At 49.1% G+C, this 23,480-nt stretch overlaps 1 protein-coding gene across 8 annotated transcripts in view; it reads left to right on the forward strand.

Annotated features, from left to right (window-relative positions):
- Positions 1-23,480, forward strand: part of PARP4 (poly(ADP-ribose) polymerase family member 4) — a 2,159,601-nt gene that overhangs the window by 1,191,094 nt on the left and 945,027 nt on the right. For all 8 annotated transcript variants that reach the window (XM_085621544.1, XM_085621545.1, XM_085621546.1 and 5 more), the window contains exon 29: positions 9,392-9,472. In XM_085621544.1, the coding sequence (XP_085477670.1) occupies positions 9,392-9,472 (81 nt within the window). The remainder of the gene's footprint in view (positions 1-9,391; positions 9,473-23,480) is intronic.

Raw genomic sequence — 23,480 nt, forward strand, 5'->3', positions numbered from 1 at the left:
TTAGAAGGCTGCGAGGTTTAGGTTGTTTATCTGGATGTCTTTTAGATTGGTAATACTGATATAGTTCATCTGTTGCCTAGGTCTTATTGCTTATTGCTGCAATGTTGCTCCTTCAGTTATCTGCTTTTATCAGGGAGCACTTCTTTTGGGTGCTATTTTACAATCCTCACATTGGTGTCTAACAAATTTGCTTTAGATTTGTAATGTTTAGCCAGTTTGTCAGAAAACTTGAAAAATGGGATTGGTAGCTTCTGTGCATTTTGGTTTACAGAATTCAGTGAGTTTGATTTTTTTAAATTCTGTATTCATGCAAGGGCAGTGTTTCCTTTTGTTGTGCTTGGATGCCTTAAGAGGAATTAGGAGATCAAAAGCTCTCTGGAGCTATCAATAGTGTGTGTGTACAGAATTGATGGTGAGCAGATATGTGTTGGAGATAAGCAGAATTTCTAGTTCCTCTAAATTCATCATGATGCATGGTCGGTATGTGGTTGAGGGTAAGATGATTTTAATTGTGATGGTTTGTGGTGTCTTGTGTTGGAATGTAACACGGAAGTGGTCTAACCACGTAACAGGAGTAATTCTTTGGAAGGTGACTAGGTTTGGGTTGGCCAAAGTGATATCTAAGGAGTGTCCAGCAATTTGTGTGGTGTTAGAAACGAGTTGCTGTAGATTGAGTGGGTCAAAGACAATGAGGATTGTTCTGGGGTGTGGCATAGGATGCATAGGTTTGAGTATATTGTAAGTAGGTTAGAGATTGTGTCTAGCATTGTGTCTCGAATGTTGCATTACTGGGTGGTGGTCGGTAGAGCAGGATAAAGTAACATGAAAATATTGGTGTGGGCGGCATCTGATAGTGATATAAGGTGTATGGTTTGAGTGTAAAGGATTGGTGAGTTGTGAATGTTGAAGGTGAAGGTTTTGGTTGTGTGTGAGTATAGTCTCTGTGCAGTGTGAGAGAGGGAGATTATTTGTTTTGGAGATGTTTCAAAACTGAGCAGGGAGATGATCTTGCCTTATTTGCAGAGGGAGTGTTCTGTGTGAGAAGAGGATTGTTGTGTTGGTAAACAGTATGATAGATGGTTAAAGTAACTGTTCAGAGGGATGGCAAATGCAATGCTAGGAGTAGTCAGATGGTATTGAATTGTATTTATGTTGGAAGGGTGGGGGTTTCTGAGATTAAAAATGTGAGTTTTGTGCTTTATTGGTAAGTAAAAAGTGTAATCTGAAAGAAACACGTTAGTTAGATTCCTCACCTTAGAATATCCCCAGGCGTCAGACTGGATCCGGAAGATTTTTCGTCAGCAATACCCCTTGCGCGTCGCTAGGCGTCGTCTGCGGCTCCGCGTCCGTCGTCGGCGTCGTGCGCCGGGATGACGTCGTCGGAGTACTTAGACGCCGCCCTCGCGCGCTGACGTCAGTTCTTCTTTTTTCCGCGCCAGTAAGCGCAGATCCGGGAGAGCTACCCCTTTTAGTCTTTTTTGACTAAATCTTTTTGATCATTTTTGATCCTTGTCTGTCGACATCTGGTGCCGGTAGGATGCCTGGGTTCAAGGCTTGCGAAGATTGTCATCGACTGATGTCGGTGACCGATCACCACCGCCGGTGCCTCTACTGCTTAGGCCTCGACCACGACGCGGAGTCGTGCAACGACTGTCAGGCCCTGACTTCGAAGGCTAGGCGGGAGCGGTCCCGCAAGCTTCTCGAGCTTCGCCACTCGGCTCCGCGTCGTGCGCGATCCCGGTCCAGGAGGAGGTCCAAGGATCGCTCGCGGAGCCCTAGCCGACGCCACCATCGATCGTCGGGCTCCAAGTCGTCGGGTAAGTCCAAACACTCTAAGAAGTCCAAGCGGCGACATCGCTCTTCGGACTCCCCTCGCCGGTCGCGCGACTCGGCCGAGGGTCCAAGTGGTTCCACCCCCGCGGCTCCGGCGGAGCCGCAGGTGCCGCGTCCGCCCCCATACCTTCCGGTCCCTGGGGCTGACGCGGCGCCGGCGGAGATCAGTGCCTTCCTCTCGGCCATGAGGAGCCTGGCCCCGCCGTCGACGCCCGCTGGCGCGCCTTCGGGCCCCGCGGACTCGACTGGGCGACCTCGCGTGCCGGCGGCTCCAGCCCCGGCGCCGTCGACGACTCCGGTCTCGACGCCGCAGGTCCCCGCGGGGCCCATGCCTGGGCCCCAGTCGACGCCGGTTGAACTTGTCACTCCTCCACCGGCGCCGACGCCTGAACCACCGACGCCGTCACCGGCGCCGCCGACGCCGACGCCTGTGACGCCGACGCCCCAGTTTAGCCCTCATCCGGACCCGACGCCGGCACGGCGTCCGCCGACGCCGCATCCGACGCGGCTAGAGTCCTACCATCTCTACAGTCCGGTTCCGATCATTCCTCCTGTTTATCAGGAATCGGAAGAAGGGGGCGACTGGGAGGGGTTCGAGGACCCTCTGGCTGTTCAGTCACAGCTTTCTCAGGACTGGGCAGATGAACTGGGGGAGGCCAGCGGGCTGGACACCTCGCCAGACGCTGGATTCACTTCTCCTCCGACCGTGGCTTCGGAGGAGGGTGCAGCATTTTCTGTGGTGCTGCGCAAGGCGGCTGAGGCCCTTGGGCTCGAGTTGCCTGCCGTTGCTGTGAGGACCAACATCCTCACTGAGGTGCTTCGAACCTCAGCAAGCTCCACTGAGCCTCTGCTGCCGTTTAACGAGGCCCTCACTGACGTTCTGCAGGGCACCTGGTCCAAGCCCTCCACAGTTCCTCCTGTGGATAGGAACGTTGCCAGGCGCCACCGCCCTGCTCCGGGCGACCCCAGTTTCCTGTCCCAACACCCCACCCCCGAGAGTCTGGTTATCCAGGCCTCTACTTCCCAATCCTCCTTCCCGACCGCTACGCCGGACCGGGATTCCAAGAGACTCGAGCAGTTTGGCAAGAAACTGTTCTCGTCCCTTAGTTTGGGCCTGCGGTCCTTAAATACCGCCTGTCTCTTGGACCGTTATTCCCATTCCCTGTGGGATACGGTGGAGGACGTGCTGCCCCTGTGTCCGGAGGAGGTCCGGACGCGTCTTACCCAGGCTTTGGCCGACGGGAGGGATGCAGCACGGCACGCCATAAGATGTGGGCTTGACACCACGGACTCGCTAGGTCGGGCGATTTCCACCACGGTGGCGCTCCGCCGCCACGCCTGGATGCGGTCCACGTCCTTTTCCGAGGATGTCCAGAACACCCTCATGGACATGCCCTTTGATGGCACTCGCCTGTTTGGTGAGAAGGCGGACAGTGCGCTGAACCGCTTTAAGGACTCCCGGGCTACGGCCAAGTCCTTGGGCCTCTCGGCTCCGCGGGCGCACACCTCCGCTTTTCGCCCCTTTCGTGGCCAAGGAAGGGGCGCCTCCTCACGTCCGCAAAGCCACCAGCCGCAGAACCAACCTGCGCGCGGTCGCGGACGTGGCTTCCGCCGTGGCGGAAATGGAGGCCGACGTGGTCAGCCCACATCCACCCCGGCAGCATCCGCCTCAAAGCCTTCCTAGTCCGAGCTTTCAGGCCCATACCACGCCAGTGGGCGGCAGAGTTCGCCATCACCTGCTCCACTGGCGGTCCATAACATCGGACAGGTGGGTGCTGCAAATCGTCCGAAGGGGCTACTCCCTCCCCTTCGAGACGACCCCTCCAGCCATGCCACCGCAGCACCACCGTATCTCGGGGGATCATTTGGATCTTCTCCGCGAGGAAGTTTCGGCTCTCTTGGCCAAGGGGGCCGTCGAGCGCGTTCCGAGTCCAGAAGTAGGTCGTGGTTGTTATTCCCACTACTTTCTGGTTCCCAAGAAGGGCAAGGGGGGCCTGCGCCCTATCTTGGACCTCCGGAACGTCAATGCCTTCCTCCGAAAGGAAAGGTTCAAGATGCTAACGTTGGCTCAGGTTTTAGCTGCCCTGGACCCTGGAGACTGGATGGTAGCGTTGGACTTGCAGGACGCATATTTCCATATCCCCGTCCTGCCGGCCCACCGGCGTTACCTGCGGTTCACGGTGGGCCAAGAGCACTTTCAGTTTACCGTGCTCCCCTTCGGCCTCACCAGTGCCCCTCGGGTGTTCACGAAAGTGATGGCGGTGGTCGCAGCTCATCTGCGCAGATCAGGGGTTCCAGTCTTCCCCTATCTCGACGACTGGTTGTTGAAGGCGGGCTCGCCCCAGGCAGTCGTCTCCCACCTCCAGACTACGGCGGATCTCCTGCATTTGCTGGGGTTTTCCATCAACGTGCCGAAGTCACACTTGAGTCCCTCTCAGAAGCTCCTCTTCATCGGAGCGGTTCTCGATTCGGCGCAGTTCCGGGTCCATCCACCGGAACAGCGGGTCCGGGATATACAGGCCCTGATTCCCATCTTTCGGCCTCTATCCCGGGTTTCGGTCAGGCTAGTGTTGCGGCTTCTGGGGCTGATGGCCTCCTGCATCCTACTAGTGCATCACGCCAGGCGGCGCATGCGGGCTCTGCAGTGGGACCTGAAGTTTCAGTGGGCCCAGCATCACGGCAACCTGTCCGACCATGTCTTGATCTCGGAGGGTACTGCACAGCAGTTGCAGTGGTGGCTCACGGACCGCGAGTGGGTCAAGGGCAAGAGCCTCTCCCTTCCCCAACCGGAGCATGTCGTAGTGACGGATGCGTCCCTCCTGGGATGGGGTGGCCATATGGGAGAGGCGGAGATCAGAGGCCTCTGGTCTCCGGCGGAGTCTCGTCTCCACATCAACCTGTTGGAGTTGAGAGCGATCCGGCTTGCACTGAAAGCCTTCCTTCCCTCTGTCAGAGGAAGTGTCGTGCAGGTGTTCACGGACAACACCACCGCCATGTGGTACTGCAACAAACAAGGCGGGGTGGGGTCGTGGACCCTTTGTCAGGAGGCTCTGCGCCTCTGGACATGGCTGGAACACCAGGGCGTCACCCTGGTGGTTCAACATCTGGCGGGCTCTCTGAACGCCAGAGCAGACGAACTCAGCCGCCGGTGCATGATGGATCACGAATGGCGTCTGAACTCCGAAGTGGTGCAAGGCCTCTTTCAGCAGTGGGGAGAGCCTTGGTTAGATCTATTCGCCACCGAAGAGAACGCGCAATGTCAGCAGTTCTGCGCGTTGGAATTTCCAAGGCGGCACTCGCTCGGCGACGCTTTTCGTCACGAGTGGAGTTGCGGTCTGTTGTACGCCTTTCCGCCTATACCACTTCTGCCCAGAGTGCTGAAGAAGATCAGGCGCGACCGGGCCCAAGTCATCTTGGTGGCTCCGGATTGGGCACGAAGATACTGGTATCCCGAGCTACTCAGTCTGTTGACCGATCCCCCGATACGTCTGCCCCTTCGGGAGGATCTTCTGTCGCAGCAGCAGGGGACGGTCCTCCACCCGAACCTGTCCAGCCTCCACCTCCATGCGTGGAGATTGAGCGGCGGCAGTTGATGCCATTTGACTTGCCTCCTGAAGTCTGTGATATCATTCTGGCAGCCAGGCGTCCCTCCACAAAGTCGGTATACGCCTGCCGGTGGAACAAATTTGTGGCATGGTGCACAGCAAAGGCTGTGGATCCCCTTTCCGCCCCTCTTTCTGAGGTTCTCCTCTTCCTTCTTTCTCTGGCCCGGCAGGGCTCTGCCCTGGGCACTCCGAAAGGTTATCTTGCTGCCATCTCCGCCTTCTTGCGGCTTCCTGATCAGCCTTCTCTTTTCAAGTCCCCTGTGGTTACACGCTTTCTCAAAGGCATTACACACACGTTCCCTCCTGTCCCTTTTGTAATTCCTCAGTGGGACTTGAATCTGGTATTGACATTCCTGATGTGCGCTCCCTTCGAGCCTCTCCACAATTGCCCTCTTCGTCTTCTAACTCTAAAGACTGCTTTTCTGGTAGCCATCACCTCGGCTAGACGGGTGAGTGAGCTCCAGGCTTTATCTTCAAAGCCTCCTTTTCTATCTGTTCATCCGGACAAGGTTGTCCTTCGGCCTCGTCCCTCTTTTCTTCCTAAAGTGGTGACTCCATTTCACCTTGGGCAGTCTGTCACCTTGCCCACCTTCTTTCCGCCTCCGCATCCTTCCAAAGAGGAAGAGAGGCTCCACCGTCTGGACCCAAAACGTGCGCTCTCCTTTTATCTGGACCGCACAAAACAGTTCCGGGTGGACGACCAGCTTTTTGTTGGGTACGTGGGCGCTAAGAAGGGGAAAGCTGTGCACAAACGAACCATCTCTCGGTGGGTCGTTTTGTGTATAAAAATCTGCTATTCCTTGGCTAAAAAGGACCCTCCTGTTGGGCTGCGCGCCCATTCTACTCGGGCCACGGCGGCTACTACTGCCTTGGGACGGGGAGTCCCTTTGCAGGACATCTGTCAGGCGGCGACGTGGGCTTCGCTACACACGTTTGCCAGGCATTATTGCCTTGACAGCCAAGTCCGGAGGGATGGCTTCTTTGGCCGTTCTGTCCTCCAGGACTTTCTGGTGTGATCTTGGTTCGCAGACCCACCACCGGGGATGGTATTGCTTGGGTATCTATTCTAAGGTGAGGAATCTAACTAACGTGTTTCTTTCAGATGAACAAGTTACTAACCTTCGGTAACGATGTATCTGTAAGAAACATTAGTTAGTTAGATTCCTCACCGACCCTCCCATCCTCCCCGTTCTGCGAACTGACATCTAGGGTTAAGGTTGTCCTTTCAGGCCCCTAGATTTTATTTTTGGCACCAGTGTCGGTCTTTGCATGGCTCTGCGTTCCTGGCGCGGAAGGCTATGTACAAGAACTGACGTCAGCGCGCGAGGGCGGCGTCTAAGTACTCCGACGACGTCATCCCGGCGCACGACGCCGACGACGGACGCGGAGCCGCAGACGACGCCTAGCGACGCGCAAGGGGTATTGCTGACGAAAAATCTTCCGGATCCAGTCTGACGCCTGGGGATATTCTAAGGTGAGGAATCTAACTAACTAATGTTTCTTACAGATACATCGTTACCGAAGGTTAGTAACTTGTTCTTTAGTTGTGTTGTATTACAGAGTAGTGAACTGTGTAGGAGTGTGGTTGTAGGTATATAAGGGTATGTGGGAGTGTGTTCTAGTACTGTGTAAAGTTTGGTGAGTGGATAGACAAAGTATGTCTACAGCGAGTGGTTGTGTGTTTGTGTGCTTGTGTGCATGGCTGTCTTTGTGGCTCTTCCGTGGGAGTGGTTTTAGACTGTAACAGCATCTCTGGGCCTAGGGCTGACCTAAACAGGCAGATTGCCCATGTCCACTCCGTCCTTAGCCTGGATGCCCAGGTCGGGATGCCCGTTAGCCCTAACGTTAAATAGCCTTAGTGATCAAATGTCCTTGGGACAATGGTAACCCTAGCCCTAATCTTTGCCAATCAGAACCCTAGTCCTGAAGCCAATCGCAGCTCTAGCCCTGGTAACCCATCCCAGCCCTAGCCCTATCAGCCAATCATAACCTAAACCCTAAGCCCTAGGTCCAATACAAACCGTAGCCACAGCAACCAATCAGAACACGGATTCAACAAACAATAAAAACCCTTATTTTAAGAGCATGTGATCTCAAACTTCAGGGGCTGTGCAAGGTGTGAGGGGAGGGGGAAGGCCTGCTCAGGTGGCTGTGGCCCAATCACTAAAGCAGAAGCTGGTGTGTAAAGGGGGAGATAAAACCTCTTGAGCTCATAATCTCCTTGGATACGGACTGGCACAATGCACACTAATGGCGAAAGCTCCTGTGTTTGTCTTCTTTTAAACACCATGTTTCTGAATCAAATGTGTCTTAGTGACTTTGGATGCGTTTTTCTGAAAAGGACATTCCTAATCTCTGTGTGATGCTGCCTGTCTGATATATTAATTTTTTCAAAACATTGTTCCTTTTTATAAACATACCCTGTATGTGCAAAAACGTCTTACAACAGGTGGTCTGATTTATTGTCTAAGCAGTGCTTAATTTGTCAGGTGGCCACTGCAGCTTTCTCTACCCATTGCCCTTGCTAACACTTCCAATGACAATACCAACACATCTACTGAGCATTGCACTTTTTACTGGTGTGACAATTCAGATTATTCCAGATCACTGAAAGCTAAAATAATGGCTTGGGTGACAGGTTTTAGTCCTTTTTATTGTAAATTAGAATATAAAACAACTGTTCTTGTGCTCATTTCAAAATTGCCAATGCTGAGCAAGGAAAAACAATTGGCTCAAATTACGCACTGCCTCTACTTTGTTTTTTTCTTTATACAAGGAAGTTTTTATTATTTTCAAATACATCCATACAACTTGTACACCACCATTATTGCACTAGCATCACAGTATATATGCCACAGTCCAAAGTTATAAATCCAGACCATAGTATTCCCCCATCCGCCTCCAGATCCTTCTGTGCTTTTGTGGTAAGCCTCATGCAGCTTAAATAGGCTTCCCCTGCTAGGTGCACAAGCCCACACCTGCTCTCCACTCCACCACTGAGGGGTCCTGTGTAGAGTGCCACCTCAGGGTGATATCATGTTTGGCAACCAGAGAGGTGACCTCAACGAAGTCCGGTCTGCCTGCGGGCCACCAAGGTCATCCAGTAGGGTCACTTTTGGGGAAAGATCATAGGGTCGATTCAGGAACCACAAGAGTTCCTGTTGTATCCTCTGCCAATAGCAACCCCTCACAGGGCAGGACCAAATTACATGATAAAAATCAGGTTTAGGCATAGAACAATGGAAGCAAGTGGGCCGATGGATCTTACTGGCTCTATGGAGTTGTATGTCAGGAGGGGATAATTTAGTTTAGTCTGAAGTGTGTGAAGATAGCAAGCACCCGTGAGGACATTCTAGTGTCTCTCCAGGCTGTGATATCCATTTCCCCGACTCACCCCTCCCAATGTTGCACTGCCTCTACTCTTAAGCGTGACTGGCAGCATAGTTGCCTTTTTTGGTGTGGGCTTGTCGCAATAATTCAAAGGTGACGAAGAGAAAGAAATTTTAAAAATAAGGAATTTGGAGAGATCAGAAGTAATGTTGATGTAAGAAGTAGAGCACAGCCAGTCATCTTCCCTTTGTAGAAGATTTCCTGCCCATGAAGTGGAAACCATCCGGCTCATAGATTGCATAAGCAAGCACAGAGGAAAAGATCTTAAAGGGACTGCATGAGTAGCAAATATTTCTACAAAAAAAACATGGTATGTACCTTCTGAATCAACCTACAAAAAAGAACTGAAGGGCAGAGACCCCACTATAATTCTGTGCTTTTATTATACTTTGGTAAATACCTTGGAAACGTATAATGTAAGATTCATGATCCTGCTCAGGACTTTACAGCCTCTAAGAACCCTGAATCTTGATGGTAAATTGTATTGCTTACATTATAATAAATTACTTTTGCCAATCCTGCTTTAAAATTGACTTTATCTTGTCTTCTTTGCTGAAAAATAGATTCTGCACAAGCTGACGGCAAGGGCAATAATTCGAGATTATGAAGATGGAATTCTTCATGAGAAAGAAAATGAACACGAGGTTTGTAATTGAGGGTTTACTTTTCTGCTGCATCCTGTAGTATACACATATATCGATCAGATAACCGATAATATTGTTAATATTTTGTTCAAAGATAAAATAATATAATACATAGTGGTATATGTTCTTTGGCGGGTGTTTTCTACATGATAATATTAATGTCCGATTGCCTTGTACCGGAGTATTACATATATACTCACTTATGTTATATACACTTTGTTATTATGAAGCTGAGGGCACATAATCTTTCATTTTACTAACATTGGCATTTCTAGACACAAAAAGGATTTGTTTTGAGGTTCCCAAGCGCATTATGTTATCACCCTCAGAACACCTCCTCTTGCTTTCCAGGTCACAGTTTGCCACCAAGCAGGGCCGGCTTTAATGCTGGTGGCGCATGGTGCGTCAATGCTTGTTGGCGCCCTTCCATCCATGGTGGATGTGGTGAGCACCTCCACCACGGATTCCCTCACCACCACCTTTTAACAGTGACTCTCAAGTCTCCATAGCCATTCTCTTTCAGATGCATTTACTTAGTTATATAGCGCCACTCATACCAGTGTAACGTGTCAGAACACTTTGCATCACACACACATTACACAGAGACAGTCAGTCATCCGTATGTAAATCAGCTATTAGGAAATGTTGGATTAGCCAGAGGACTACAAGGTGTAGGAGTGGCATGTCATCCATACTGGTAGGCAGTATAGTTTAAGAGTGCTTGGTCTGGAGAAGCACAAAACTCAGAATTAAAAATAGAACACCCTAGTTGGTGGTTCTCTTTAATAATAAGAATCAATTTCTACCCAAATTAACCCTTTTTGCAACATCAATCCATACTCTAATCCATACTTCTCAGTGTGCATGCAGTTGTTTGCTGACAGTTAATAATTTACTGTTCTATATTAGGACTTTAACTTATAAACTGCAAATAACGAAAGGATATCTCTTAGAAAAGCAATAACACTTTGACCTACCTATTTACATTATATGCACGCTGTGATATGCATGATACACATTCTTTGCTGCAGGCATATTAATCCTCTGTGCTAATTTATGATCAGTCAAAACCTCAACTACACAAAGCTCTGATCTCCCTCTAGGAAGAACATTAATCATCAGTTATAATGGCATTTTTTTTGTTCCTTACAATTTGGTGGAGGCAAGCATCGCAGCAGCAGATGCTTTTGAAACCAAAATAAACTTGCAAACACGACGATGTGAAGAGGGGTCCCTGAGTCTCCCATATCTCATTGATATTCATTGGCCTCAGGCTGAATAATTGGCCCACCTAAAGATTAGGATCCACCTAGAGGATTGGGCGGCCCCTGCTCCTCAGGGGCTGCAGGACCTGCGTTACGCACCTGACCTTGCATCACCCATGGTGGCAGCATTGACAGTACTAGACATGTCTCACTATCACCACTAAATGAATCTATCCTTGAGGAGAGTTGGGTATGATTTGGTAATACTTTTCTAGTGTAGCTTGCTCCTCGTAGAAGTAGCAGTGTCCTTGCTTAGTTCACCTATTCAGTAATAATAATCTTTATTGCGTGATTGATAAAAACCTTTGCAATGAGCTACATGATAAAACACCTGTGCAAAACACATAAAACAACCTATTTCATCACAGTGAGTTTGATTTAAAACCCATTTAAAAATTGCAATGTGTTTATGTTGCTATAAGAAAGTAAAATATAAAACCTAGCATACAGTGGAAGCATTAATGTGCAATGAAAAATGTAACAGTTCAAGTTGACAGTTTATAGGATCCATTTTCCTAAACGTTATTAGACTGATGCTAGTTTCTAAGTGCTGTGCCTTGAAAGCCGTGACCGAACTGATACAGAAGGCTGAAGTGGTCTTCTGGGTTTCGATGAGGAGATTTTAACGTCAGTTAGATTTTTGCCAGTAAAAGATTATACAGCTGGTTCTAGAGTTAGCAATACTTGCAGATTTATGACCAGTTTGTCAGTTGGCTACTGGGTTTAACTTTGCTCTTACTATGCTCATAAAACGGACAAGCCTACAGGCTAACTAAATGTTTCCTCCTTCAAAGCAAGCTATCTGATAGAGACTACTAGCCGCAGATTCCTTAACGTAGAATTATCCCCAGGCGTGAGACTGGACCCGGAAAACTGTCATGCCCAGCATCTCTGCGTGCCTGGGGGCGGTACCACGTGACTCCGCCCCGACGTCCTCCGCGGGCGTTATGTCAGCAAGGTCACATAAGCCCCACCCCGGCGCGCTGACGTCAGTTTTCTTCTTTTCCACGTGCAACGTGGATCCGGATCATCTTCCTGACCTGTTTTCAGGCCTTCTTTTCACGCTTTAGCATTTTCATGAGAACAGTGTGCGAATGCCTTCGGACTTCAAGACGTGCTCATCTTGCGTGCGCCAGATGTCGGCGACGGACCCTCACCCCATCTGTATGTGGTATTTAGGGGAGCACCACGACTCCACGGACTGCGAGGCTTGTCAGCAGATGAAGCCGAAATCCCGGCGGGAGCGCCGGATGAAGCTCCTCTAGGCCCGCATGTCCAGGTCAGCGTCGTCGCCGCGTCTGTCCCCCGCGGAAGGCTTCAAGAACCGCAGCTTCCGCCTCCGACATTGTCCCTCTCCAAGGCCACAAGGGCGTCGCTCACCTGTTGGTAAGTGTCGCAGTTTATCCCCGAGGCCCGGTCCCTGGCCTGTTGGGGGCATGGGTTCTCCGCGGGTGGTGCGGCCCCGTGCGTCACCACCCTACCCGTCGTTTCCCGGCGCAGGAGCGACCAGAGCCCAGATGGAGGCCTATGCGGCAGCCTTGCAGGCCTCTTTGGTTCCTCCTTTTTCTCCTCTTCTTCCTGGGACGTCTGCGGATCCCATGCCAGGTGCGAGGACTTCTGCGACGTCGCCGGCGGCTCAGGCGCTGACAGGTTCGGCTCCAGGTTCTGGAGATGTGGTGCCGTTGGGCGCGGCCCTCCGGGGTTCCCTCCTTCGGACCACGGCACCTCTGCCTCGCCGCAAACCTCCGCAGGGTCCCTGTGGTGTTGCGGGAGGTTGCCAGGGCTCGAGACTCATCCTCGAGTCCCCCTCGGTCCTCTGGGCAGGCGGCGGCCTTGTCCGAGGCCAAGCTGATGCCACTCAGGCGCCGGCGGCTGCTTGCCCTAGGGGCGCCGTGGGGGCCGGCTTAGGGACTGGGGCATGTCCCCGGGCCCCCCTCGTCCCTCTGCGCAGGCGGCTGTCTTGTCGGAGGTCGAGTCGATGCCTTTTCGGCGCCGTTCCTTGGCCGCCCCGGCTCCGACCCCGCCCCGTTCTCCCACGGATCGCATCGTGGCAGAGGTCGTTCTGGCTTCCCCATCGGCGCCGGTCTACGTTGATCTGACGCCGGTGGTGGACTCTACGGCGCCGTGCCGGTGTCGGGTCGTTGATTCGTCTTCAGACACTCCCTCTTCTCCAGAGGTTCGGCAGCTGTTTGTTTCACCTTCTCTGGAGACGGGACGCCACGTCGTGGCTTTTTCCCCCGGCGTCTTACAAGGACGGCTCTTCGCCGTCGCCGCGCCCGCAGTCTTTGATGGAGGCCCCTCGGGTTCCCCACTCGTTGCTCACCCCTCCCCCATTCCGAGCTTGGCCTTTCCTTCCTCCGGTTGGGTGGACGGATGGCCGCCTTAGCTTGCAGCCGTCGCCCAGGGAGGAATTGTTTTTGCCACCGCGTGGCCCTACTGAGACGAGTGCTGTCTTCGCCCGGGCTGTCTCCACAGTTGCAGGAATCTTGCGCATCGGCGATCCAGCTGCCCATTTTCCCAAGGATCATTTGATGGAGGTTCTCCATCAGGGGTCTGATGGACGGGAGCTGCTGCTTCCCTTTGAGGCTTCGCTCCATAATTCTCTTTTGGGGGCGTCCTGCCATGGGGGACCCGGTGCCCCAGCCACTGCTGCACCGCCACCGCCCTGCTCCGCATGATCCTGTCAGTCTTTCCTTCCACCCTTCCACCAGGTGCCGTCTTTTGCAGACCGCCTTTCCCTCTTTGCCATCGGTGTTATCTCCCCCATCACGGGAGGCCTGGTGGTTAGATTCTTGGGGGCGCAACATCTTCGCCTCCTCCAGTGCTGCTTTGCGGAAGCTTAACACACTTTGTGTATTGGCCAGAGCCACTTCTTGCTTATGGGATATGGCGGAGTCCCTTCTGTCTTCCGCTTCTCAGGAGGGTGCCTGCGTTGATCTGCAGCACCATGTGTTGGATGGCCGGGAGCTGGCGGCGTTTATTCTTCGCTCGGCTCTGGACGTTTCAGAGTTGCTTGGTCGCGCCATGTCTTCTTCAGTAGCCCTTCGTCGCCATGCTTGGCTGAGGGATAGTGTTTTCCCTGAGAACGTTAGAGAACGACTGGTTGACCTTCCCTGTGATGGCGCTCTTTTGTTCAACACCCCTGCGGATTCTTCCATTCAGAGGTTCCTTGCAGGGCTGCGTCCTCCTCCTCCTCCCCCTCCCCATCAGTGACCCGGCTGTTGGTCTGTGTTCTGGGAGGTGTCCTCCTGTCGTTCCTGGGGCATAGTAATGAATAGCCCCGGTTGTGTGTTCTGTGTTGTGGGTTGGCCTTTAAGGTCCTTTTTGTTGGCCCTTTGGTGCTGTTGGCTGCTGGTCCAGCCCTTTTTTGCCTTGTGATTTTGGCTGTTGGTAAGCCCACATTGGTCCTGAGATTAGGCCTTCTGTATCTTCTTTATTGGCTGATCGGCCAGCCATCTGCGGTTTTCTCTGCAGGTCTTTCTGTTTGTCCTCTGCTGCGGAAAAGATTTTTCCTAAGAGGTGTTCCCATGTTTCTTGGGACGTTACATACCCTATGTGGGGTAATTGTAGCTATCACATTGCTCTGTCATGTGCTGGGGAGGTGTGGTCGCCCTTTCGGGCTCCTTGCTCTCCGTGGCGTCACGGTATGTCGCAGGTGCGATCTTCTTGCTGGTGGTCTTGCAGCAGCTTGCGTTGCGTCAGGTCCGTCCTTCTCCTTGTTCACTATGTCGCTAGGCCAGTTTGGCCTGCTGTCGGCGGCATCGTATTGTGGCGGTTCCGCGCTTCTTTCCGGTGTTTCGACTTGGTCCTCTGTCTGCTGTTCCGGAGCGACTGGCTTTCCTTGGCTTCTGTGTTCGGTGGACCGCTTGGTCCGTCCTCCGTCTCTCTCTCTCTATCTCTCTGTCTTTCTGCCTGGTTCCACTTCTTCGTGGGTCAGTGTATGTGTGTGTGTGTTTCTGGACCGGCCCCTCTTTTGGGGATGTGTCCTGGCCCTCTCTGGCCTCTGACTTTGGCAGGCGTCTGGCTTGTCCTGGGTGTGCTGTTCCGTGGTGTTGCCTGCTGCTGGCTGCCCATGCCGTGCAGGCCTGTTTGTTCCAATCCACCGTTGTGGCCCTGATGTATTCCCTTGTGCCCCTGCCGCCAGTTCCGCTCGGGTTGGTGCAACCATGCCTTTCTTTCCGTCTGCGCTTGGCGGTGGAGCGGTTCCTGCGTTGTCCGCTGCCTAAGGGTGTTCAGCTTTTTTTGTTGCTGTGTCTGTGTTTCTTACGGTGGGCCCTGCCTCTGGTTCTTCCTCTTCTCCCTAAGGTTTGAGGTGGTCCTTGTGTTCCTTGGGGCTTTCGGGTGCTGTCTGCCCCTGCGGGGTGTTGGGCAGTTCTTCCTTGGTTGGACTTAGGTTATCCTGGCCTTTCCCTTCTTGTCCCTGTGACATGTCCCCTGCTGGGGCCCTGTGTCTCTCCTGGTGGGGAGGCTCTCTCGCAGGCCCTCCTCCCTTCTGGGTATGGCTAGGGTATCTATTCTACGTTAAGTAATCTGCGGCTAGTAGTCTCTATCAGATGTACAAGTTACTTACCTTCGGTGACGATGTATCTGGTAGAGACGATTCTAGCCGCAGATTCCTTCATGACCCACCCTTCCTCCCCGTTCTGCGAGGACCCTCTGCTTGGGTTTTTGCAGTCGCCTCCCTCTGGGTGGTTTGTCGTCTGTGGGTATCCTCTTCATTTTCTTCCGGTCAGGCATTCCTCCAGCTGGGTTCTCTCCAGCGTGAGGGCCTGATTTTGCTCTTTCCCTCTGTTGTTAGAGTTTCTGATCCCCACCCGGTCTTCTTTGTTGGGGGTTCTTTTCCCTGTCCCTTGCCCTCCCTGCTCCTTTCAGAGGACGTCGGGGCGGAGTCGCGTGGTACCGCCCCCCGGCGCACATAGGTGCTGGGCAAGAAAGTTTTCCGGGTCCAGTCTCATGCCTGGAGATAATTCTACGTTAAGGAATCTGCGGCTAGAATCGTCTCTACCAGATACATTGTTTCCGAAGGTAAGTAACTTGTACTTCACTGCCTGTCTACATGTTAGAATCTGTCTTTGATTCAGGAGTGGTTTTAATAGTAGTCTTCGTTCTTTGTCTAATCCCTTACAAATGCACAGTAAATGTAGAATATCCTCTATAGGGTCGCCACAAAGTCTGCACTGTGTTGTGTCTAAACGTTTCCATTGTAGAAGGTGCCTCATTGCCGGTAGAATTCCCAACCTCCGATGCAGATGATTTTGCTTCATAGCTCTTGAGACACCTATTCCAAAATATGTTTGCGGCAGGCACCTTGTATAGCCCTGGATAAAAAAACATCCGTGGGCCCTCCTGTTTAGTGTGGCTTTATCTTCTTCCAGGGACATTATCTTTACCGATTTGTTTACAAGCTCCTTGAAACATTTATGGGGCCAATAGTTTCCCAGAGGCCCTGTAAAGCAAGAGAACTTATTGCTGATTGAAGGTAGGCCATGGCTGGACTGTCTTTTTTCCTTTTCAGCTCTCTCCATAAATATGAATTGTGTGCCAGACTCAGTTCCCTTTTTTTTGTGCCAGCATTTGGCATAGGCACCCTTTCCTGTTATTTGCTGCTTTTGGAGGCCAAACTCTAGCCCTATTTTTGCCGGCGAGGTGTACCGTGGGAGATTAAATATTATTCTCAAGGGCTTGGACACCACTTTATCCAGGGTAATCTCATCTCTCCCTCTCATACATTCACTGCCATAGGTGATGGTTGGTAAAAGCCTTTGCTCGAAGCACCTCTAATAGAGGGGTTAAGTTAGGGCCTGTTATTTTGTGCGTTATATTCTTTAGTGCAACAGCCAGTGAAGTCCCTCTAACTTTAATAGCCGCTTTTTGTTGAAGGAACAAGCCCTTCTTGTCAAAGATTATACCTAGATACTTATATTCTTCGACCGTTTCCAACTGCTGATCCCCCAGCACCCACCGAGGTTGATGTTTTTTACTTCTCTGATTTAGTACCATCACTTTGGATTTTTCTAGGTTTATACATAACCCATTCTAATCTGAAAATTTACTTGTGGTACTTATAAGGTGTTGCAAGCTGACTGAGGTTTGGCTAATCAATATTAGATCGTTCACATACAGTAAGTTCGAAATTATTAGACCCCCCCCCCCCCCCCAAATTTGGGGCGTAATGGTTACAATTGTCTAGCTCTGATGTAAGATCAGACATAAAGAGATTAAACAAGGTTGGGGCAAGGACACAACCCTGCTTCAGCCCCTTAGTGGTTGGTATTTTCCTTGATAAGCAGTCACCATTCCCCAGCTTTATTTGGATCCATGTCTTGGAGTGGAGTACAATTAACTAATTCAAGAGGTTTGGGGCTATTTCCCAACCAGATAATTTTGCCCAGAGCTTCCCCCTGCCTGTGCTATCGAAGGCGGCTGTATCGCCTATAAAGTAGACAAATAATGGCTTATTGATGTTTTTTGTAGCATCTGTTAAGAGTGAAAGAGCGAGGATATTTGTCATTGTCCCCATGAAATTTTGGATACCTGTTTGGTTAATGGGAATTAAGGCTGTCCCCAATGCCCACTCTGTAAGTTCATCCAGTAGGAGGCCCGCAAAATATTTGGCATCGATATCAATTAATGCGATGAGCCTATAGTTCTTTGCTTCAGTCCTACTGCCTTTCTTATAGATCAGCATGATGATTGATCCCTTCCAGGAATCTGGAATTCTCTCAACTTCCATAATGTAACTGAAGAGAGGCAATACTGCTTCGGCCCAGTAATTCGGATCCTGCTTATATAAGATTGGTGGAATGCCGTTGGGCCCGGGCGCCCCCTCCTTTCTGCCTTTCGCTATTCTATTCTCAATCTGTTTTTTGGTAAAAGAATAGTGGATCTCCAAGGCTTGGAGTTTTAGGGCTGGCCGGTCACATTGGCAAACCACGGCATCTTGTTTGATTTCATCAACTTCCCTATTAAAGTGATGCAATAGATACTTTACCCAGGCTTCCTCAGTCATGTGAGAGTTGATTCCAGGAGCTCTTGGGTTCTCTATATTATTCACTGTGTGCCAAAACCTTTTTTTGCATCATATAACATTTAGCCCATATCTTATCTGCGTCTTCCTGTTTCGCTTGCCATATGATTTTATTCTTGCTGGACTTTAGCCTCCTTAATTCCATCTGTATGTTGTTAACAGGGCCCTTTTGGGGGAGACTGCAAATTGCTCTGTTTATGTCCCTCTTTATTTGCCTTAGTTTAGCAGTTTGGATTGTCGAGAGATGGATTCTTTGCTTACTTGTGTGCCCGAAGAATGATTTCTGTTGGTCCTTTGGCCCTACTGTTGCTCTTGTTGATTTAGGTTTAAAATTGACTAGGCCAAAGCTTTTCATATAATTCTCCCAGGCTTTCAGACTATTACCATTCAGCAACTTAATTTCTTCCCATTTAATTTTTGCCTCTGCCTAAAGGTTTTCTGGATCGCTCATTTTGCATTTAGTTCTCTTGCAGTTCGATGTGACCATTGAGCTTAGATCTTCAGTTGGATAAGTAAGTGCTGTTTCATGTACAGCAAATGTAAGCTCTTGTGGCAAGTGGTCACTATAATCTAATGTTCCAATCCTAAAATCTTTAATTGATTTAAAAAGTGATAAAGATGAGAAAGTATAGTCTATTGCTGTACCTGTCAAGGTATTATGAAAAGTTGATGCTTAAGGTCGATCACCGGCAAATCGACCATTTATTGCTACCAGGCTCAAACTTTCTAAGTCCTTCAGCAGGTCTTTAGATACCCTAGTTTGTTTGCCCCATTTGCTTTGATCCTAGGTTGGGACCCCCCCCCCCCCATGCCGACAGTTGGTCTTCTGCCGGCTGGCCATTATCAACAAACCTATTGCCTTCCAAATGTGTTCATATAAGCATGTTTTATGTCTGACTCAATAGAGGTTCTTACTTTCAGCAGGTAGTGAGGTTTAAGACCTCATTTCAATTTTGTAGTGGTAAAACCACTTCTGGTAAATAGAGTGGAGTCTTCTTTTTGCTGGGAGCCGTATTGCTGCATCATTTTGGCTTTGCTTCTCAGATTGGGTTATTGGTGGTTGAGGTGATAGTGCAGGTTTTCCCACATTGTTAGAGGAGGAACCCAGACTGCTATGTGCTTCCCTGCACATTCACCCAGGTTTTACCAGAGAAAAGGCATGTGAGGGTCAAAAAACTGCATAATTTGGATAATTACTGTGCTTCCTGGAATCCAGATTGATGAAAATTCCCATTTCCCACCATTCACCTGGGACTCGCGATGAGGCCCTATAATGTTACCGAATATGAGCATCACAAGTTTTGTATCTAGTAAGTTACCTTTTCATGGGTCAAAGGAGATATATTACCCAATTGGTATATAACAATATAAATGTATCAATTATGTGCCCTTTATCATCTTACCACCTCATCATGTATTGCTCTAATCTGTCGATCTGGAATCACATGTATTTAAATCCAGATCAGAATTATTTCCAATATTTAATATCAGAAGGACGCAACCCATGTTATCTCTGTGTTGACAATGTACATGTGGTACAATTTGTGGCCATATCTAGCCAATTCAGTATAAACTGCTTTGGAGCCACCTTCAAATCACGATTAGTGTCTTCAATCATACTTCTCTAGTACGTAGACAGTGCATTTTAGAAGGAAATGTGTTGGGTCTGCATGCCATTTCTTTTATGTGCATTCCTTAATTATCTTACCTTGTTCATTAAAATTTTAGAACACCCGAGCCCTGTTTTGTTAGTCACAGGCAGAATATTAGGGACTACCTTTGGCAGCTGTTCAGCCAGAGCCAGTTTTAGCACTGGTGGTGCCTGGTGCAATATTTACCTCACTACCATTACCATCTGCCAATAGGGACCCTCTTCTCTCTATAGTCCCTTTCTGACATACATTTAATTTTTGGCAGACATATTACCCTTATGAAGAGTCAAAACTGTCACTAGACAAAACTCTGATCTCTTGCCAGCAGGGACATTAATCACACGGTTGTCTTGGCATTTTTATTGTTGCATGGAAACTGCTGAACACAGGATCTCTGCAGCACGTGCTTTTAAACTCATAAGTTATTTTTAAACATAGCGCCCCTCCAGGTCTGCACCAGGTATAGCTGCATCGGTCGCACCGTCCTAAAGCCAGCCGTGTACTCTACCAGATAATTCAACATTGCAATACATTTCCTTTTAATCTACTAGCTGTCTTTCTTTGTAAAATTGGCAACCAGAGGACAAGTTTCACCGTACCCCCAACCCCATCAAGTTATTCCCTTGCACATGTATCTTTCTGAGCTGGAAAGCACCCTGCTGTGCCACTAATGTTGCACCACACTGTCGGGCGTAGCTTTTAACTTTGTCCTTGTTGGGACTGGCATTTTCCTTGCATGATGTTCTTTCGTGTCCACTGCTCAAACTGCATGTACCAGTGATCCTGTTTTTTGTTAAATCTTTTTCATTGACGATTTATAGAGCAATAGCAAGAGAAGTAACAATTACAATATAACAACTACAAGTCGAAAATGTTACAATGCTGAAGGGATGATAAGTGTATTACAGTGAATAAGTTCAAGGAAGGGTTCTAGATAGAATAAAAAGCAAAGGGGAGAGGGGACAACCTTGCCTGGTACCTCTATGTAAAGTAAAATAGGGAGAGAAAGGGCCATTAGCAAAATCACTGGCACAAGGGCCAGAGTATATAATCTTATGAATTAAAAACATTTTGGACCAAAGGCAAACCAGTGGAGAGTGATGAATGTGAATTGCTAATTAATGCGGTCAAATGCTTTTTCATCATCAAGAGATAGGGCAGCAAGAACGGCATTATGTTTCTTAGCCAATGTAAGAATATTAGATAGCATTCTGGCATTATCCACAGCAAGTCTGCCCTTAATGAAACCGGTTTGACAAGAAGGGCCACAACAGTTTCTAGCGAGATGCTAGGATTTTGGCATATATTTTGCAATCATAATTAATCAGTGAAATAGGTTGATATTTCCTACAAAGGGGTGGGATCTTTATCTAGCTTAAGGATAATAATGATCAAGTATTCCAGAAAAGATCCACTAGCCTTCAAGGTCAGAAGAAAAGAATTAAAAAGCTCTTATAATCTGGGGGGAAAAGAAGTTAAAAAGGAGGAGATTAATTCAGTAGGAAACCCATCTGGACCAGGAGCCTTAGCTATTTTTAGGGATTTGATGGCATATATAATTTATTGAAGGGTAATATCAGTTTTTAATTCTTTGACGGTGCTTGAGAGGAAATGAGGTTTGAGGGGACCATTAAAATTTTTTTGTATATTAGTTTCTGATGGGATGGTATCCTCTTTATATAATGATTGTAAGTAGGATTAAAAAACGTCGGAGGCGCACTGGTATTAGCAAAGTCACTGCGAATGGGTCTAACATTTTTACCCTCTGATTTGATTTTTAAGTAATTAGTCACCATTTTACCAGCCTTATTTTGGCCTCCGTGGAATTTAGATTTAGCTTTAAGGAAGGTGTTACATGCATCACTGGTAGGAAGTTTGTTGAGATTAGATTTGGCTGTAATTTATTCAGGTAAAACGGAGGAAAATTTAGAGGTGAAGAAAGTTATGTTGAAGTGATTTAATTTGCTGAAGCAAAGCGAGGTATTGGGAATTTAACTTCTTTTTCCTTTTAGTAGAGTAAGCTATAGTGAAAGCTCAAAAGGAAGCTCTGAAAGCATCCCAATTGTTAGGAATGGAAGTGTCTATAGGTTGGCTAATTTAAAAGAATTTGTCAATAAAATAAGTGGCTTCTGTTATAAAATTGTGATCCGATAGCAGGGAGTTATTAAATCTCCAACAACCGGTTTTGGAGTTAAGAGATAAATCAAAGGAAGATAAAACAGGGGCATGGTGCGAAATAAAAATAGAACCAATTTCTGATGATTTTATAGAAAGAAAAGAGTAAGGACTGTGTAACTAAAATATAATCAAATGGATATGGTATGACGTACATTGGAAAAAAACATAAACTCATGTATCAGGGTTGCAAGTTTTCCAAACATCGAATAATGGACGAGTGGTAATGGCTGAGTGAAATGCCTTATGGGATTTGTCAGGATTACATTTGCATTTGGATCTCCCATCCATAAAGGACACCTGCTACAATAATGTTGGGATTATCAACGAAAGCAAGTTTTACTATGCCAGAAATCATGGTCAGTTTTCACTGGGCCATAGATTTTGAATGGAGAACCCGAAACCGGTCCCAGGATGCTTGTTTTCGGTCCAGGGAAGACATGGCTTAGCAGTCCGGGCTGGACTGTTCCCATGAGGCACAAGGTCAGACTGATTTGCATATGGCCATGTCTGAACTGGGGTGGTGGAGTGAGCTAAAGAATGATGATGGATTAAACCCAGATCAGTTGACTGGGGGTGAGTGTTTGATTTGCTCAAACGCTCCGTCCATCATCCCCTTTGGTATCACTTTGTTTGCCCTAAGTTAGCAGGGTATGCCCAGACGTGGGTCCCTTGCTCACTTTGCCACTGGATTCAAGATAGCCTGGCTGATGAGGGTTATGAACCCGAAACCGGTCCCAGGATGCTTGTTTCCGGTCCAAGGAAGACATGGCTTGGCAGTTCGGGCTGGACTGTTCCCATGAGGCACAGGGTCAGACTGATTTGCATATGGTCATGTCTGAACTGGGGTGGTGGAGTGAGCTAAAGAAGGATGATGGATTTAACCCAGATCAGTTGACTGGGGGTGAGTGTTTGATTTGCTCAAACGCTCCGTCCATCATCCCCTTTGGTATCGCTTTGTTTGCCCTAAGTTGGCAGGGTATGCCCAGAGGTGGGTCCCTTGCTCACTTTGTCACTGGATTCAAGATAGCCTGGCTGATGAGGGTTATGAACCCGAAACCGGTCCCAGGATGCTTGTTTCCGGTCCAGGGAAGACATGGCTTGGCAGTTCGAGCTGGACTGTTCCCATGAGGCACAGGGTCAGACTGATTTGCATATGGCCATGTCTGAACTGGGGTGGTGGAGTGAGCTAAAGAATGATGATGGATTAAACCCAGATCAGTTGGCTGGGGCTGAGTGTTTTGATTTGCTCAAACACCCCGTCCATCATCCCCTTTGGTATCACTCGTAAATGACATAACTGACCGCCATGGCACAGGGGCACACAAGAGGCTCCTCAGAAGGCCCTCAACAGATGGAAATGATGCAGGGGTCAAGAGGAGCGTGAAGGCATGTCTAGGTAGACATGCACAGCTGAAACTCTTCGTTCTGCAGTTTGGGGCTCCCGTCACTTTGGAGCTCAGGGGTCTGCCGCCATCTTGCACGGTGCGGTACCCAACCCCATGGTCCTGTTTCTTAATTTTTATTTTATTTTACAGAGTTTTATATAGCACGAACTTGACCCGAATCGGGTATCAGAGCGCTTTACATAGCACCAGTTACATTACATGAGGACACATTCATTTTTTTGTTAGGCACGGGGAGATTAAGTGATTTGCCCAGAATCACAGGAGGTTGAGCGTCATTGCCGAGATTCGAACCCAGTTCCCCAGATTCGAGGTCAACCGCCCCAGCTGTTAGGCCAACTCCTTTCCCCACACTAATCCCATGTGCACATTGATTAGTCCTGGTCTTTGACATTGATAGGTTCTTGACCTTGTCCTGAACTAAGTGTGGCACACCCTCATAGTGATGCAGGATTGCAATCCTGTAATTGGTTTCATGCGTGG

This window comes from Triturus cristatus, chromosome 8 (genome assembly GCF_964204655.1).
Source record: "Triturus cristatus chromosome 8, aTriCri1.1, whole genome shotgun sequence".
NCBI lineage: Eukaryota > Metazoa > Chordata > Amphibia > Caudata > Salamandridae > Triturus > Triturus cristatus.